Source organism: Sminthopsis crassicaudata, chromosome 5, assembly GCF_048593235.1.
Source record: "Sminthopsis crassicaudata isolate SCR6 chromosome 5, ASM4859323v1, whole genome shotgun sequence".
Taxonomy (NCBI): domain Eukaryota; kingdom Metazoa; phylum Chordata; class Mammalia; order Dasyuromorphia; family Dasyuridae; genus Sminthopsis; species Sminthopsis crassicaudata.
This window is the reverse complement of record NC_133621.1, coordinates 92,236,649-92,253,772: the sequence shown is the minus strand read 5'-3', so window position 1 is coordinate 92,253,772 and position 17,124 is coordinate 92,236,649. Positions and strand designations below refer to the sequence as shown.

At 37.7% G+C, this 17,124-nt stretch overlaps 1 protein-coding gene across 3 annotated transcripts; it reads left to right on the top strand.

Annotated features, from left to right (window-relative positions):
- Nucleotides 1-318: 318 nt before the first annotated feature.
- On the top strand, nt 319-16,898 carry LOC141542897 (uncharacterized). Of its 3 annotated transcripts, none has more exons than XM_074267592.1 (4): nt 319-574; nt 7,275-7,401; nt 11,733-11,873; nt 12,980-16,898. In XM_074267592.1, the coding sequence occupies exons 1-4, from the start codon at nt 476-478 to the stop codon at nt 15,088-15,090; spliced, it is 2,478 nt and encodes an 825-aa protein (XP_074123693.1). In that variant the 5' UTR covers nt 319-475; the 3' UTR covers nt 15,091-16,898. The 3 variants fall into 3 exon arrangements, with proteins under 3 accessions (XP_074123693.1, XP_074123694.1, XP_074123695.1); XM_074267593.1 differs by having other exon boundaries at nt 320-499; XM_074267594.1 differs by having other exon boundaries at nt 320-1,621.
- The last annotated feature ends 226 nt before the right edge of the window (nt 16,899-17,124 follow it).

Below are 17,124 nucleotides of genomic sequence, written 5' to 3'. Positions count from 1 at the left end.
ATACATTTGATCACGGAGACCACTTCTCTCTTGCCCGTTGATGGAGAAAAGCTGGTAACGTGGGACGTGCTGGTAAGTGTTTAACATTCTACTCTCAGAAGGCAGAGTGCAAATCTGTATTATTGGCATCTTCTTCATCCCTTACATCTGCACATTCATCAGAATAATACTTCCCGATTCCGAGCCTCCACCGACTCTTCCCTTTACCCCTCCCGTCCGGAGGCGGCGCTGTGCGACCAGCTTCCAGGAATAGGCAGCTTCCGGGGTTAAACCGGGTGTGGAGTCCCAGAATGCATCGCGGACTTCCCCGACTCCGGCCGTTGGGGCGAAGGGGAGGGACTTTGCCCATGTGGAGCTGAAGGGGGCGTGGACGGCCGGAGGGGCGGCTGGAGGCCGGAGAACAGCCCGAGGGGAAGGGCCGCCTCGGAGCCCTCCTCTGCTGCTTGCCTTGGCGCGTGGGGAGAGACGAAAGGCCATGGCCGAGGCGGCTCCTGCGCCGGTGAGAGATCTCCCGCCGTCGCACATGGATGACCGCTGGGCCGCCGGTGACTCCGGGCTGTTCCCGGGGTCGGGGGTACGGACCAAGATTAAGGGCCTGGCTCATCCCTAGGGAGGTGCTAGAGACCGCGACCGGCGGCTTCCCAGAGTGCGGAGGTGGCCCGGCCCTGGCAGCGTCCGCTGTCGGCCAAGGGAGGGCCGAGCCGGTCGGGCCGTGGAGGTCGGAGCTGGGCTGCGGTGGGGCGACCTCGTCGGGTCTCGACCGTCGGACTCACTCCCCGTGACAGGCCCTGTGACCGGGGTGAGGGTGGGGTCTCACCGGTCTGGCCGAGTCGGGACTCAGCCCCAAGGCTTTCTGAATGCAAATTCATTATTCTTTCCCTTGTCTGTTTGAATTTAAAAAGCCTTTGCTTAAAATCATAAAAATAGTGAAAACAAGGCATTAACAACAAAAAAAGGGGAATAAACGAATTTTAGCAAAAAAAAAAAAAAATACCAACGATATTTTGTGAATCGTATACAAATTTTTAATTTTCCGTGCTTATATTTTACAAAATCTAGGAAAAAAAATTATCTCTTTTGCAAGAAAGGGAAGTTGAATTGTAATTTATCCCCAGAAGTCCGGACAGCAGACAAGCCAAATGAAATTATTGGAAAACATTTCACGCTTATAATTGTGTATCAGAATCAGAAAGCTAAAACTGTTTTTACACGGATAGGTTTGTTTTTGAAATTGTTAAGAATCATACTTTTTGTCCCCAAACAAGTTTTTCTTCTAGAAAGACAGTTCGGCTTATTAGTTTTACTAATGGGACATAAAACTCTGGCTCTTGTGATCTCCACAAAAATATTAACAGAAAGGTTACATGCAAGAGTTCAGGTTAAGAAAATTATCGGTATAGGACAGTATTTAACTCAACAAAAAACTACCTTAAGGACACCTGATTCTAAAATTAAGATGAGTTAGTGAAAAAAAATTTAAGTGCTTACTTAGTGTGCTAAGAGCTAAGATTACAAATAGAAGTGTGTTTTCAAGCAGCTCACATGCTAAAGGAGAAAAAACACAGATACGGTTTCAGCTGGCATTCATGGGAAGCTCGGGATCCTTAGGATGTAACAGCAAGTATGTGGTCACGTATGTTCTTTAACACTAATGATAAATATCCATTTCTGTGTTGACCCATTGTATAGTATCAAGGACCTTGGTAGTAAAAAGTTAATTAGATGTGGCTGCTGAAAAGAGCTGTGGCATCTGCAGAACTGGCTGAGATTTTGGGGGACTGAGCTTAATAGTCTGGGGAACACTGGGGATTAATAACAATCCTGTTATTCCAGAGGCTCCTGGCTTCTGGTTTCTGCTTAAGGGAAGTGATGATGGTGATGGTTTGACTTGTCTACTCCTATGGATGCGGCTTACCTGTGCTGAAAGGAGCAGTTGACAACTGGTGGGGATAACTGGTCCTTTCTCCACAGAATTACTTTCTGAAAACTTTCCTTCTTTTCCAGGTAGATATTGTTCCCAGGATTCTGTGTGATCTAGGACTGAGCTTGTGCGTGCAAAACCAGGAAAGTGTAGAGTGAAGCTGTGTTCTGTTGTGATGACTCCTCCCCCCACCCTTTTAAAAACATATTTGCTCTCACCTATTGTATCTTCTTGAGCTTTATGCCCCTTCTGAACAAGGAAAAAGCTTAGGATTGTTCATAAGAAGTCAAGCAGCTCACTACTCTTGAAGAGCCCATCTTCAAGCCCTATACCTTTCATAGTATTCATGGTACCCATGAAAGACGGGGTCTGAATTTGCTCCACAATGTGGCCCTGTCCATTGTTGCTTCTCTAGCTTCCTTTTAGGAAGCAGTGTACAAGAATTCTGATGTTGATTCCCTCAGTCTGAGCCAGTTAGTTCTCACTCTTGAGGCTCTGAAGGTAACTTAGAATTTTGCAGCTTTTAACTGTTTCCGTCTGGTACAGTCTCTGGAGCTCTCAATTCCGTTAAGTTTCTGTCTCCTCCACTATACACTCTTAATTCCAGTGCCATAGATTTAGAAGTGGAAAGGACCTCAGACTCTATCTAGACCAACCTCAATTCAAAGATAAAGACAACACCCATGAAAGAACCATATCCAAGAATTCATAGTCCATATGTATGAACTGACAAAAAATAAGTCATCATTTTGACATTAGAGGGGCAAAGGAAACATCCACAAACAGGCAAATAAATTCCTCTTATCAAAAAAGACACCTTTTCAAAAGAAATTCTCTGTTGAAGAAATGCAAGAGGAACTGAGGAGGACCTTCACTAGTTTGCTTTTTTTTTTTTTAAAGGAGAGGGTTTTCTCTATGACACATTGAAAAAACTTGGAGAAAAGACTTGAATAACTTCCATTTTTCTAATAGAAATGAAAAAGTTACTTTTTAATTTAAAAAAGAACTCATAAGTTAGAAAAAAAGAGAACCAAAAATATATTGATATAATGGAGACATGATAAAAGACATGTCAGCAGTACAGGATATAAAATAACAAGATACATTAACAGCTGAGTTAGTGTAGTGGTGTCAGACTCAATCCCTGCATGTCATAATGACTTAGAAAACCACAAATTAACATCTAGTTTTAAAAAATATTTTGATAAAATTTTCTCAATTACGTCATCTTAGTTGGGCTTCATTGGAGAGTTTTTGTAGGATTCAAATTTGACTTTTCTTGGTGTTATGAATAAAGGGAATCAGGAAGACCTGGGTTCAGATCCTGATTCAGTAACTTACTGGTTATATATTTGTGAGTGAGTCACTTTTCAAGCTCAATTTCTGCGTCTTAAAAATGTAATTAATAGCAATTAATGAGTGGTCATGAATTTCAAGGGTGATTTAAAGTAGTCTGCAAACTTTAAAATGTAATTCTAATTATAAATGTTAGCTCTATTAAAGATCTGTCAGTATATTTGAGAGGCTTATCTGAAGCTTCCAATCAAAAGCTCTTAAAATATTGATTCAGGAATCTCTTCAATAGATTAAAACCCCATCTTGTGACTTTTTCCCATGGTTTTCCAAAAGTTTGCCACGGTGATCCGCCCAACATACTAAATGGTTTCTGATATTTTCCTGACATTAAAGAGAGGGTATCATTGGAGAACAATGGCTATTTAGTAGTCATCCCTCATTTTTGCCACATGACCAGCCCATCTTCTCTTCCTGTGACACAATGGAAAATGAGTTGGGTTTTTTTTTTCCCCATGAGAAGCTTGAGGTCAGTTTACACTGACTCCACATAGCAGAGGCTTTTCTGTTATTCAAGAGCAATCCTGTCCACTCAGCTCATTACACACACAGAATTTGTCTCTGATCCTAATACATGTTGAAATCTGGCCAACAGACATAGTCTTTCCTTTGTGAATAGAGAAGCCACCCTCCTTGGAGTGAGTATAGATCTCTTGGTAATGAATGGCCTAGGAGTTGATGCAATCAGCATAATATCATCTACAAAGTTGAACTTCTAGAGGATCTCCCAATCCACAGGCAATCTTTCTTTCACCAGGACTCTGTATTGCATCTCTTCTGTCACTGCAGCAATTGTCTTTGGTGAGCATTTATTGCCTTGTCTCTCATGTTTATTACCAGAGGATCCTTGAAAAGGATTGTTTCTAGTTGTGACATGTTGCAAGGAATCTTGAATGACCTTTATATATTTATGATACATTCCTATAAAAGAGTCTGTAAAGAAATGTTTTATTCTAGCAAATAAATTGCTTTTTCATAATAAATAATAAACTCAATGGAATCTTAATATTCCTTATATCTTAATTATGAGAAGGTAAAAACGTGGTCCATTGTTAAATATCACTTGAGAAAGCCTATTCTTAATAATGCCCTTGCCAAAGATGACTTCAATCTTATGGATATCTTCAAACTTGTACATATCTCTTTTAAGATTTTATATAGATATTATTTTGTAATAAGCTTTTTTTTTTTTTTTTTTTTGCCTTCTCAATGGGTAAAGGAGAAGGGTGGGGCAGGTCATGAGATAATAGGAATTGAAAATGAATTTTTAGAAAGATTTTGTATAGGTGGAAAACGCGATTAATAGTTATTCATATTCTTATTCTCTGCAGCTGGATAGTGTAGTGGACACAGCATTGGTTTTGGAATCAGGAAGACCTGAGTTCCAATTTGGTTTCAAACATTTACGAGCTTTGTCACTCTGGACAGGTTATTTAACCTCTATATATTTTAATTTCCTCATCTGTAAGAAGGACATGAGATAATATTTGTATGGCACTTCTTATGTTGCCTAGCATTTAATAAATGGTATTTAAATGTCAGTATGATTCACCATTTTTTCAGTAGTTGGACTTTTCCTATGCCTTTGTTATTTTCCCTTTCAGATACTTTGTATATTGATCTCCCCAACACCCTCACAACAGTATCATCTTCACCACATATCCCCTCTGTATATTTTTGATCCATTCTAGCTGCTTCTCCTTCTTTTTCTTAATGCCATTTTAAATTTCCTTCATAAGTACCCTCAGAACTGATGTTAAGGCTTATGTAGTGGTCTAGTAATCTTTCATTGAAAAAAGTTTGTCAAAATAACTTTTGCAAATCTTTTCCATCTGCTGTTTGTCTTCCATTTTCATGTCTTTGGATGACTTTAACTGGATATCTTTCCACACTTATGTAAACTTGTTTTCTCTTCCACTGTTTGCTCTCCTTTATGAGATGAAACTTCTAATCATTCATTAACCTTCTTCATAATGTAATACCTGTGCTACAACTACTTCCTCAGCTGCCATTTAAATTGATAGGTTTAGTCCCAAGGAAGTGGCTAAATAAGTCAGCATTATAGGGGCAACCCTGAGGACCCGAGTTTCTGGTATTGTGGTTCACAAGATCCATTGGAATACTTCCACTAACAATCAGCTTGACAGAATTATCTTTTAGCAAATATTAAGCTCTGATAGCAAAAGCCTTAGGTATAAAAACACTCCCTCCAGGTTACCCTCTCCCACAACTGTATTCAAGATTCTAGGAAGGTAGGGACAGACAAAGTACAGAGGGAGGGAGGCCCTTATTAAGGACACACAACTCCTGGTCTTTGGAAATCCTCCTTTTTTTTCACAGTGTTCTCATATAGGCTTTCTCCTGGGTGCTTTTAAAGATTTCCATAGCTGGCCCTTTTCTCTTAAGAGTCATGGCCTGAGCTTGCATGTGTTTATACTCCAAGCTGGAGATGCTGTCTTCTTCTGATCCCAGCTAAATACACTCTGTGCTACTGGGCCTATCTAAGGTGATGGAGGTGGGGGAGGGGGGGAGGGAAGTGCAGGGGATGAAGGGAGGAAGGAAAGAGATATACAGAGTGATAGAGTCTAACTCTTAAACTAAATTCTTATAATGACTTATTTCGCCACTAGACTGATTCACTTTTTAAATTTTTTTTTTAATTTTATAATTATAACTTTTTTTTTGACAGTACATATGCATGGGTAATTTTTTACATTATGCCTTGCACTCACTTCTGTTCTGATTTTTCCCTTCTCTCCCTCCACTCCCTCCTCTAGATGGCAGGCAGTCTTATATATGTTAGATATGTTAGAGTATATCTTAGATACAATATATATGTGCAGAACTGAATTTTTTTTGTTGTTGTTGCAAAGGAAGAATTTGATTCAGAACGTAAAAATAATCTGGGAAGAAGAACAGAAATGCAAACAGTTTACACTTATTTCCCAGTGTTCTTTCTCTGAGAGTAGCTGATTCTTAGACTGATTCACTTAAACCAAAAGACTAAACTGGTTTATTAATTTTACACATAACACACTATGTGACTTGATTTTCTCAACACATCACAAAATAGTTTTCATGTGAAAATATCTGTCATTCAACTGCCAAAATTCTTTAATTGGCTCAAGTTGGTCATAGACTGTCACAGTTAGTTTATACCACTCATTCATTCATTCATTCATGTGCCTGGGGCTAATGTCATTACATTAAAATTTATAGTAAAATTTTATAGACAGATTTATATTCTGACCTAATGTCCCCTTTGACAACTTTGATAGCCCTCTAACAAGAAAGTAATGTATTTGCTGACAAAGGCTTCTTTTATGTTACTTTGGTCTCACTGTTGTAGCAGTTAGTTTGTATTGTTTAGATGTCTGAATGAAATTGTTATATGTTTTTACATATACCATGATGTTATCAGTTTTTGCTCATTTCCCATTTTTATTTTTAATGAGTTTAATCATTTAAATATACTCAGGTTGTTTTTTTCATTATTCCTATTTTTGTGGTGTGTGTTTGTTTAAACAAATTTAGATATTAGTTTATGGTCAGATATATGGTCTGACATATGGTCAGTCCACAGATAGTGGACTCAAGAATCTTCTACATCAACAAAAAATCATTTTTGTCTTTTAAAATAAAATCTACATATTTAAAAGTGAAAAGAGACATGAAAGCAAGCACAAGGAAACTTAGATGAGATCAAAGACAAGTAGAACAATTTTGTTACTAATGTTATAAAAACTTAATGTACCCAATAGAATTTCACAGTTTCATATATTGCAATTGTTACATTCATAATAGAATAATTTCAAAAATAGTTGTGAATTGGGGGGGGTTGTCATGTATGAAAATTTAAGGAGATCTTTTTTAACTCCTAAATGTACACTTTTGCAGTATTATCTGAAAAAAAAATCATATTTGGGATGTCTTTTGAAAATTGGCAATAAGGGACAAAATATCACTAAAACTAACATGTGTTTTTCACTTGTGATTTCAGGTATCCATGACATTTGATGACGTAGCCATGTATTTCTCAGAGCAAGAATGGAAGAAACTTGTTGAGTGGCAGAAAAAGCTTTATAAGCATGTAATGAAAGATAATTATGAAACACTTCTTTCCCTTGGTAAGATAAAAATTTATAAAAATATATAATATATATAATATAAATATATCAACATACATAAATATGTAAATATATTAAAATTTTATAAAAATATAAATGTATAAATTAAAACTCTGTGACTTTCATGAAATCAGATTTTGAAAGACACATTGAAGCCAGAAAGGCTTTCTGTGTCCTGTTTAATGATAGTGCTCAAAAATCAATCCCAGGAAGATGGTTTCTCACTAAGCTACTTTTTAAAGCTTTGATAAATTATCATAATTTAAGAGAATTGGATTCAGTGATAAAGCAAGTTTGACAGAATGTCTAGAAGTTGGGAATTTTATGTATTATACACCCTGAGCTGGTTGTTAGGTCTAAAATAAGTTCAGATCATATAATTTTAAAAAGTACCTTCTAAGGGGTGGCTAGATAATGAAGTGTATAGAACATCAGCCCTGTAGTCAGGAGGACCTGAGGTCAAATGTGACCTCAGACACTTAACATTTCCTAGCTATGTGACCCTGGGCAAGATACCCCAATTGCTTGGGTGAGGGAAGAAGTATCTTCTCCACTATACATTCAGCCTTCTGTCTCTATCTCTTATCTTTGTAAATGAGGCAGTAAGCTGTTCAATTAAATCCAAATTGCTTATTCTAAGCCAGGCCTGACTTAATCCCTTAATAAATGAGACTTAGAAGTAAAATGAAATAAGACCCAGGTAAGCTACATTATATTTCAGAAAAGAAGATTTACTTCTTTGTTGGCATAGACAAGATGTTGAGCAAAGATGTTACCATAGTTCCAGTGATTGTAGCCTTTCTCATCTCCTCATGTGCTGACCGAGATATGCAGAAGGGCCTGTCAACTCACAGTAACAAGGGGGACTCTTCTGAGTCTTAGTTCTCCTGGCACACTTGGCCTTCATGCTCTAAATAATCAGAAATGCTGCTATCTTGGAAAACATATTGGAAGCCAGTAAAGTCTTCGGGACAATTTCTTTGTCCTCTTAGAGAGAAACTAGCTTAGTGTATATGGCAGGAGCTTTTCAAAATTTTGTGGGAAAAAAAAGGAAAAGGAAAGAAAAGAAAAGCTCACCTCTGTGGAGTAAGGAGGTATTAGTCCTACATGCTGTTCTTAATCACCTCCCTGCCCTTCTTTTCATATTCTTTTTTTATTTTCTAGGTCAGCTAGGTGGGCAATGCACAGGATGATAGGCCTGGCATAAGGAAGGCCTGAGTTTAAATCCAGACTCAGACTCTTACTAGCTTTGTGACCCTGAGCAAGTCATTTATCCTGTCTGGCTCAATTTCCTCATTTGTCAAATAGAGATAAATAATATTACCTATCTTACAGTATTGTTTCGAGGATAAATTTAATGCACTTAACATAGTGCTGGGCTTACAATGAGTGATATTTATGTTAGCTCCTACCATTATTGTTGTTAATTTCTATTAACATAGAAAAAATGACATCAATCTGACATGATCCTTCATTAAATTGCTTGCCCAGGATTGTACAACTAGTGACAGAACACAAAGCTGTATCCACATTCCATGTCTACAAATCCACTATTCTTTCCTCTATACTTTATTTTGCTTCTAATCAAATGACAGTACAAGATATAAACAATAATTCAACACCTTTATTTCAGAGATAAGACAGTAAACAGATAGTTACAAAATTAATAGTAGAAGTAATCTATGATATAAAACTTAAGAGATGAGAAGACATCACTATGGGCTTAAAGTGGTCTGTGAAATCTAGACAGAAGTAAGGTAGCTAGGGTACTGTTTAGTCCAGGAGTTCACAAACTAGACAGAACACCAAACCAGCCTGCCATGTGATCCAATAGACTAAGAATGATTTTTTATATTTTAAAATACAATAAAACTTTAAATATAAAAACAATTCTTAGCTTGAGACTCTCTCACCATACTTTGTTGATCCCTAGTCTAGCATATAATAAGCAGTGGGAATGGAAAGTGAAAGCTATGAAGAGACATTTTAATTTGACTTTTTATGAATGTAAATTCTAATAATCAACAATTCTTTCAATGGCATTTATGTGTTTATTTTTTGATAAAGCCCCAAAATAGTCTAGTAAAAGGAGCAGTGGATTTGGAATAAGAAGATTTAGGTTCCAGTCCCAGCTCCAATACTTAGGATGTCTGTAACTTTGGTCTATTAAGGTGTCTTTGCCGTAATTTCTGCTTTCCACAATGAGATGTTTGCATCAAATTGGCAAAGGTAAACAAGATATATAGTTATGGCAAGACAAGCATACTAATAAATGGTTGCTGGAAATGTGAACTAGTCCAGCTGTTTAGAAAAATAATTTTAATTTTGTGAGAAAAATTACTAAACTATTCATTGTCTTATAGAATGTTCTCACTACTGCTCAAAATTCTAGCTTATCCTATATATCCCATGGAAGTCAAAGAATAAAGCTCCATATTTGGCCAAGTTTTCATAACCACACTTTTATGGCAGCAAAAAACTGGAATATGAATGATCATCAACTGAAGAATGGTTGGAAAATCGTGATTATGAGAGATTCAGAGAGACTTGTATAAATTGCATGAAATAAGTAGAATCAGGATAAAAATATACATAATGCCTGGAAATGGAAGGGAAGAGTATAAAGAAGAAAAAATATTTTTTTAATGAAAAAATGAAATTAAAAAATTAAGGTCAGTAATTGAGTTCTGTTTACTATGAGTAATACAGAAGGAACATAATAAGGCAAAAATCTTTATATAACTTAAAATCTGGTTGAGAAATAATATTTACATAAATGAAGAAGATAGAAGAAAACATCAATTATTATACAATGAAATACCTAATGTAATGGTATTTGGATCATATATTTAGATTCAGAAAGGACCTCAGAGGTCATTTAGTTCAACATTTTCATTGTATATGTGGAGAAATTGAGGCTGAGAGAAGGAAGTGATGTGACTAGAAGTTCTATGGAAATTCACATACAGCTGGCTTAATTGAAGAAGGCTTTGTAATGGCTGAGACAATGGAGATTATTATTACAGGTGAGGATGTAGGATGATATTTTAAAGTGGAGTAAGAGTTATGTGCAAAAATGCAGGATGAACATGTAACATTTATGATACAGAACAGAAACTGGTCTGACAGGAGAAGAAAATTTGGAAATATGTTATTAAGGTCAGGTATGTTTAGTTTATTAAGACCCTGGAGTGCTCATTGAGAAGTTTTTACTAATCTAACAAGCAATAGGGAGGCATTCCAAATGCTTAAATTTTAGAGAAATATATGATAAAAGTAGTGTTTTAGAAAGGTTTCTTTTGATTTAGTATTGATGGATGATTAGAAGAGGAAAGGTGAGGAGGAAGGCAATTGAAGCATGAGCGATAAATAACATCATGACTAAACATAATAGCAATGGGAATGCTGAAGAGACATTAAAAAAGAAAAATTAAGAGAATTCAATGGCTGACTAACTATGGATTCAGAAAGGAAGGGATCATTGATTACCTCAAGAGTTTAAACTTAAAGAGATAATGTGAGATGTCATTGTGCAAAATATAAAAAATTACATGAATCTGAGGTGATAGAGTGATAACAAAGATAATGAATTCATCTTTTAGCAGAAATGACAGCATATTTTGTCATTGGAGATATTTTGTGAGCACCTGGGCTGGAGTAGGGTCCTGGGGCTAGAAATAGGGATTGCAAGTTACTCCTGACTTTCATGACAGCAGTTTCACTATATTATTGAATTTTCAGACAACTAGGAAGGGATTATGAGCCATTCTGACTTCCAGCTTGGCAGATTCTCTGCATCCAGCACTCTTGATGCTTGATACTTAATGCATTGTCTTAGCCATCTTTACTTTAAACTTGAACTGTCTCATTAGTCACAGGATTCACAGTCAAAATTATTAAATTTAAAGATGCTTTTGTCATCAGAAATATTGTAGAGAAGATTTGAGTGAGAGCCAGATATTTTCCATTCTCTTAAAATACTTATTGGTAGCTCTCATTTAAAATAAAACATTTGTGGTATCTCTAACTCAAATATTATTAATACAATTTTGAAAACAAAACCAACTGTAATCAAATTTATTAAACAATACAGCACTTTCTGAGGTGTGGTTAAAACTTTTTAAAAATGGACATAAAATCTAACTAAATTGAGGCATCATTATGTCTATAAATGTCTATTTTATTCCTTTTCATAGTATTCTAGGGCCTCATTTTTTCCTTACATGCCTTGTCCTCTAATAAAGTAAGGGAACTTTATGAACCAATGAACATACATCCTCAAATTTAGAACCAAAAAAACTCAACTGCCTCTCTATGGCCTCTTTTTGCAGACTGTTCAATTTCCAAACCAGATCTGATATCATTGATTGAACGGGGAGAAGAACCTTTCATCAGAAATCTGAAGGATTCACAGGAAATAAAAACTGTTATCAGTTCTAGTGACTTTAGCCCTATAGGAGAACTGTTTTGGGGTAAGTGGTAAGGAATCAGGACTGTGAAATTTAAGATGATATGATCAGATTTTCCCAGTTCTGTTCTTTTGAGTGTCCCTTTTCTTCTGGGTTAAGCTGAGCTAGGAAATAGTATCTGATTTGCACTGGGCTTATGCACAAGCTGGATTCAGTCCTGAGGGAGCCTTTTTTTTTTTTTTTTTTTTTTTTTTTTAAGAATGGTCAAGCGCTTTTCACATTGTCTCTTGCTCTTTAATCCTTGATCCCAGAACTCTGGGAAAAAATCACTTAAAGCTTAGGTTTTGTTCATTTATGGAACCTCTCCATCTTCCCCCAAATGAAACTAGAAAGGTATTCCGTGTATATTATTGGTCAGGGGTAGGACAGCTCTTTATATGTTCTATGTTTCATCCCATAATTCCTTCCCCACATTCCCTACCCCCCAAATGCTTAAGATACACAAGATTTCTATGTCTTTTAACAAGCCAGCCAAACCAGTCTTACCTTCTTGTCTGTGGTCTGAAGAACTGTACTAGCTATTTTGGGGGAAGAGGAGGGAATGTTATGCCATAGAACATCTTGCAGAAATTAAGAACTCTGAGGATCTCATTAAGGTTGCCTTCAAGGCTGGAAATGCCTGTCTCAAGAATGCTACAATCTCACTTAGATAGTACATGTACTCATTGCCTTGGGGAAGCAGCCTGCATACATGTTAAAGGAGCATGGGAAGGAGACACTCCCAAGAGAAGTCCCAGAAAGAGAGTTTACTCTCACCCATCCAAGAGAAGGAGACAGAAAAAAGGGTAGAAGTTTCTTTCCTTTTAAATTTTATTGAATGAGTATCTCCTTCTGGTTCAGTGGCCAATGAGGCCACTGAATTACTGTTTCTATATCTCGAAGTTCAGAATTCTTCAGAGCTGAACCTAGCCCCCAGAAATGGTTCAGACTCACACCTGTTCATGTACCCTTATTACATGTAAAAATGTTCTCTGTTAAAATGTATTCTCTTTGAAGTCAGAGATTGTTTGATTTTTATCTTTGTATCCCCAACATAGTATTCGACATACGGTGGGGCCTTGGTGAATAAATTGATATAAATATTTTTTGATTTTTGTTTTTAATTCCAGGATCTGATAGATCCATGCATCCAGGAAAAATAGAAGACTATTTAGATTGCCTGCAAATTCAGGATTCTTCTGAGCCCTTACAAAATGCAGTGAGAGAGGTTTCTGCTATGTCTGGCCAAGAAGCTTCCTTAAGAAACTTTTACGCCAAAGACACATGGCATCTAACTCCAGAAGGGCATAGCACCCTGGAATCAATTCACTCTGAAAGAAGACTCCGTCACAAGCCCCAGAATCCCTCTGATTGTCAGGAAATGTTGCCAGGGCAAAGAGTGCTCCATCCCTGCTCTGTCTGTGGGAAAAGATTCTTGTCAAAGATCCACTGGGTAAAACACCAAAGATCTCATGGGAAGACACAGTCACAGAAATATTCCAAGAGTACAAAGAAAACCAGAAGGCAGCCTAATCTCCATTGGCAACCCAGGCTTTTTTGGGAGCAGAGGTGTTTCCAGTGCAGCAAGTGTAACAAGAGTTTTCGTTTGAAGCAATATTTGCTCAGACATTTGATTGTGCACACAGAGAAGAGGCCCTTCCGGTGCCCCAAGTGTGAGAAGACATATCGCTATAAGAGGAGTCTGATCAACCACCAACTTATGCACAGTGGAGAAAGACCATTCCATTGTCCTGAGTGTGATAAGAGCTTCCGCCAGAAGAGCAACATGAGGGCTCATCAGCGTCGTCAACATCATGGGGAGAAGCCTTTCTCTTGTGTAGAATGTGGAAAGGGCTTTGCTGAGAAATCTAAACTCACCAGCCACATGAGAGTGCACAGTGGGGAGAAGCCCTTCCAGTGTCCTGAGTGTAATAAAAGCTTCCACGTGAAAGGGGACATGAAGGCTCACCAGCGTGTACACAGTAGGGACAGGCCATTCTCTTGCAGTGAGTGTGGCAAGGGCTTCCTAGTAAAATCTAAACTCATCAACCACTTCCGAGTGCATACAGGGGAGAAGCCATTCCAGTGTCTTGAGTGTGAGAAGAGCTTTCGGTTGAAGGGCATGCTGAAGGTGCACCAACGAGTGCACACTGGGGAAAGGCCATTTTCTTGCAGGAAGTGTGGCAAGGGTTTCACCAAGCAATGTAAGCTCACAGAACACATGAGAGTACACAGTGGGGAAAAGCCATTTGTGTGTCTGGACTGTGACAAGAGCTTCCGCCAAAAGGGGCAGCTCCTGAGGCACCAACGCCTGCACACAGGGCAGATGCCCTTTTCATGTTCTCACTGTGAGAAGACCTTCCACCTGAAGGATGACATGAAGGTTCATCAGTGTTCACACAGTAGGTCATTCTCCTGCAGTGAATGTGACAAGGATTTCACTCATCAGAGTAAACTCACTGAACATCTCAGACTACATAGTGGGGAGAAGCCATTTCAGTGCCCTGAATGTGACAAGAGCTTTCGTCTCAAGGGCATATTGAAGGCCCACCAATGCATACACAGGGGAGAAAAGCCATTTTCTTGTATTGAATGTGGCAAGAGCTTTACCAAGCAATCGAAGCTCACTGAACACAGGAGAGTGCACAGTGGGGAGAAACCTTTCTGGTGTCAGGAGTGTGGTAAGAGCTTCCGCTTAAAAGGGCAGCTGCTCAGTCATCAGCGCCTCCACACAGGGGAGAGACCCTTCCAGTGCCCTGAGTGTGATAAGTGTTACCGTGTGAAGGCTGATATGAAGGCCCACCTGCGCTTACACAGTAAGGAGAGGCCATTCTCCTGTGATTGTGGTAAGGGTTTCACAAAACAATCTAAACTCATTGAACACATTCGAACACACACAGGGGAGAAGCCCTTCCAGTGCCCTAAATGTGATAAGAGTTTCCGCCTGAAAGGACAACTGCTTAGTCATCAGGGCCTTCACACCGGGGAGAGACCTTTTCATTGTCCTGAATGTGACAAGAATTTTCGACAAAAGGGACATCTCCTTAGGCATCAGCGCATTCACAGGCCTGAGAGGCCATTCTCTTGTGGAGAATGTGGCAAGGGCTTCATTTATAAATCTAAACTTGCCACTCACTTCAGAGTACACACCAAGGGTAAGTCCTGTGATGTCCCAAGTGAAGCTGAAAGTACACGCAAGCGTTTACATATATTTGCTTTAATAGAAGCTGATTGGAGTTGAGAAAGATGTGGCAGAATTATGGCCATCTAAGAATGGGTAATGGGCAGAAATCAGGAAGAGGAGCCAATTCTTAACCAAAAGACATAGGTGAGGTAAAAAAATTAGCCTCATATTCAAAAGAATGTGTAGTCCCTCATTACCTATCTTTTTTCCTGTCATTCTGTTATTTGAATTCAGCCTCAAATATTGAAACAACATTGAAACCAATTCCTAAGTGAGAAATAGAAAAGAGAAAAATGAAGAAAATAATTTTATTATTCTCAAGGCTGAAGTGATAGTGGTGGTTCCCATTTGTTCTGTTTCTTGCAGAGTGATTTGTTTTCTGTGCAATATAAGCTGTGAGCTTCTTCTGCCCTACTCTAACCCTCAAAATCTCTATCATTCATTCCCTTTTTCTTCCTTGATTCTAGTGCCTGAGGAAGAAATGGGCTTCTGCTACTTTACAAGAAGTAAATGTAAAACTGGGATTCAAACCCCAAATTAGGATCATTGCCACAGCTAGAATAAGAACTTTGTGTTGAAGAAGTTTTAAAATTAGAGGGACTTGTGATCAGTTTTTCCTACTCATTCACTTCCTTGGTAATAGATACCTCTGTAAATGAATGGTTATGTGGGAACCCATTATCTCCATCAGAGAGTTTAAAAGTAGAAAACTCATGCACAAAGCTTGTGTCCAAAAGAGGATCGTTAGTAGAGGATCTTACAGATGAGCTGGCTGGATATGAAAGTGGATATAAGAGAACTTTACTATTCCATATCTCTAGTTTGAGGTGACAAAGTGACAGTTTCCTCAGAAACGAATTCTTAACTTTTCCTTTTAGTATAGGAAAGTCCCATCTCTGTGGTATATAGAAATGCTTCCTCTTCTTGAGGGCCTTCAGAAGCTCAAGATGAATCACTTCCATTTCCATATCTGTGCTTTGAGAACTTTGAGCACAGTAATTCGGTGAGAGGAATGAGAATGTGGCTTTGGAAAAGTTTTCAGTTTATTCATAATTAAAAAGGGAAATATAGATAATTTTATCGATAGTCTGATATGCTATGGGGATGTTTGGGCCCAGCTGGACACTAATTATGAAATAATTGGGGAAACCCCCTTGGCTAGTTTTAGGTATGAAAATAAAAGAAAGCAAGAAGCAATTAAATCTGTATAGATATACAAGAGAGTCAATTTAAATCTTTCCAAACAGGTCCAGGAAGAAGACTGGGTTGATCACTCAAGAGAGTGTCAATAACCTTATAGGAAGTGCTTATGGTTTTCTCTCTTTGAATTCTATATATGAACACTAACTCAGACTTTAAAAGCAGGGATAAAGTAAACTTGCTATACACAAAGATCCTCATGAGGGAAGAAAGTTCTTAATTATTAATACTGCCATGTATAATATCTATATCTATCTATATCTATAGATATAGATATGTTCTTTTTTTAGTTTTTTTAATTCTCATAGTTTTTCCTAGGATTTCTCTTCTCCCTCTTCTAGACAGTCACCCCATCTAACAAATAGTACCTTTTTTAAAGACAAGAAAAGAAAAAGAAGAGGGGGAAAATCAACACAACTGATCAGTAGCTGAAAAGGTCCAAAAACATATACAATGTACAGCAACTTTGAATTTCCCAGTTCTACAAAGAGGTGGGTTGGGAGTATCTTCTCATATCTCTCTTTTTGAGTCATATTTGATCTTTATAATTTTATTATGTGTGCTTTTGATTTGTGTGTGTGGTTATTCTTTTCATTTACATTGCTGCAATCATTATTTATATTTTTCCTTGACTCGGAATACTTCACTCTGCATTAATTCACATAGGCCTTTTTGTACTTCTCTGTATTCATCACATTCATTGTTTCTTTTAGCACAATAATATTTCATTATATTCCTATATCACAGTTTCTTTAGCCATTCTCTAATCAATAGACATCTACTTTGTTTTCAATTCTGTGCACACAAAAAGTGTGATAAATATTTTGGTGATTATGAGAACTTTTTACCAATGACTTTCTTGGGATATAAACCCTGTAATGGAATTTCTGT

Coding starts and splice junctions, on each gene's coding strand:
- LOC141542897 (XM_074267592.1), top strand. CDS start 476: ATGGCCGAGGCGGCTCCTGCGCCGGTGAGAGATCTCCCGCCGTCGCAC. Junction 575..7,274: donor GGCTGTTCCCGGGGTCGGGG/GTACGGACCAAG, acceptor TTGTGATTTCAG/GTATCCATGACATTTGATGA. Junction 7,402..11,732: donor TGAAACACTTCTTTCCCTTG/GTAAGATAAAAA, acceptor CTCTTTTTGCAG/ACTGTTCAATTTCCAAACCA.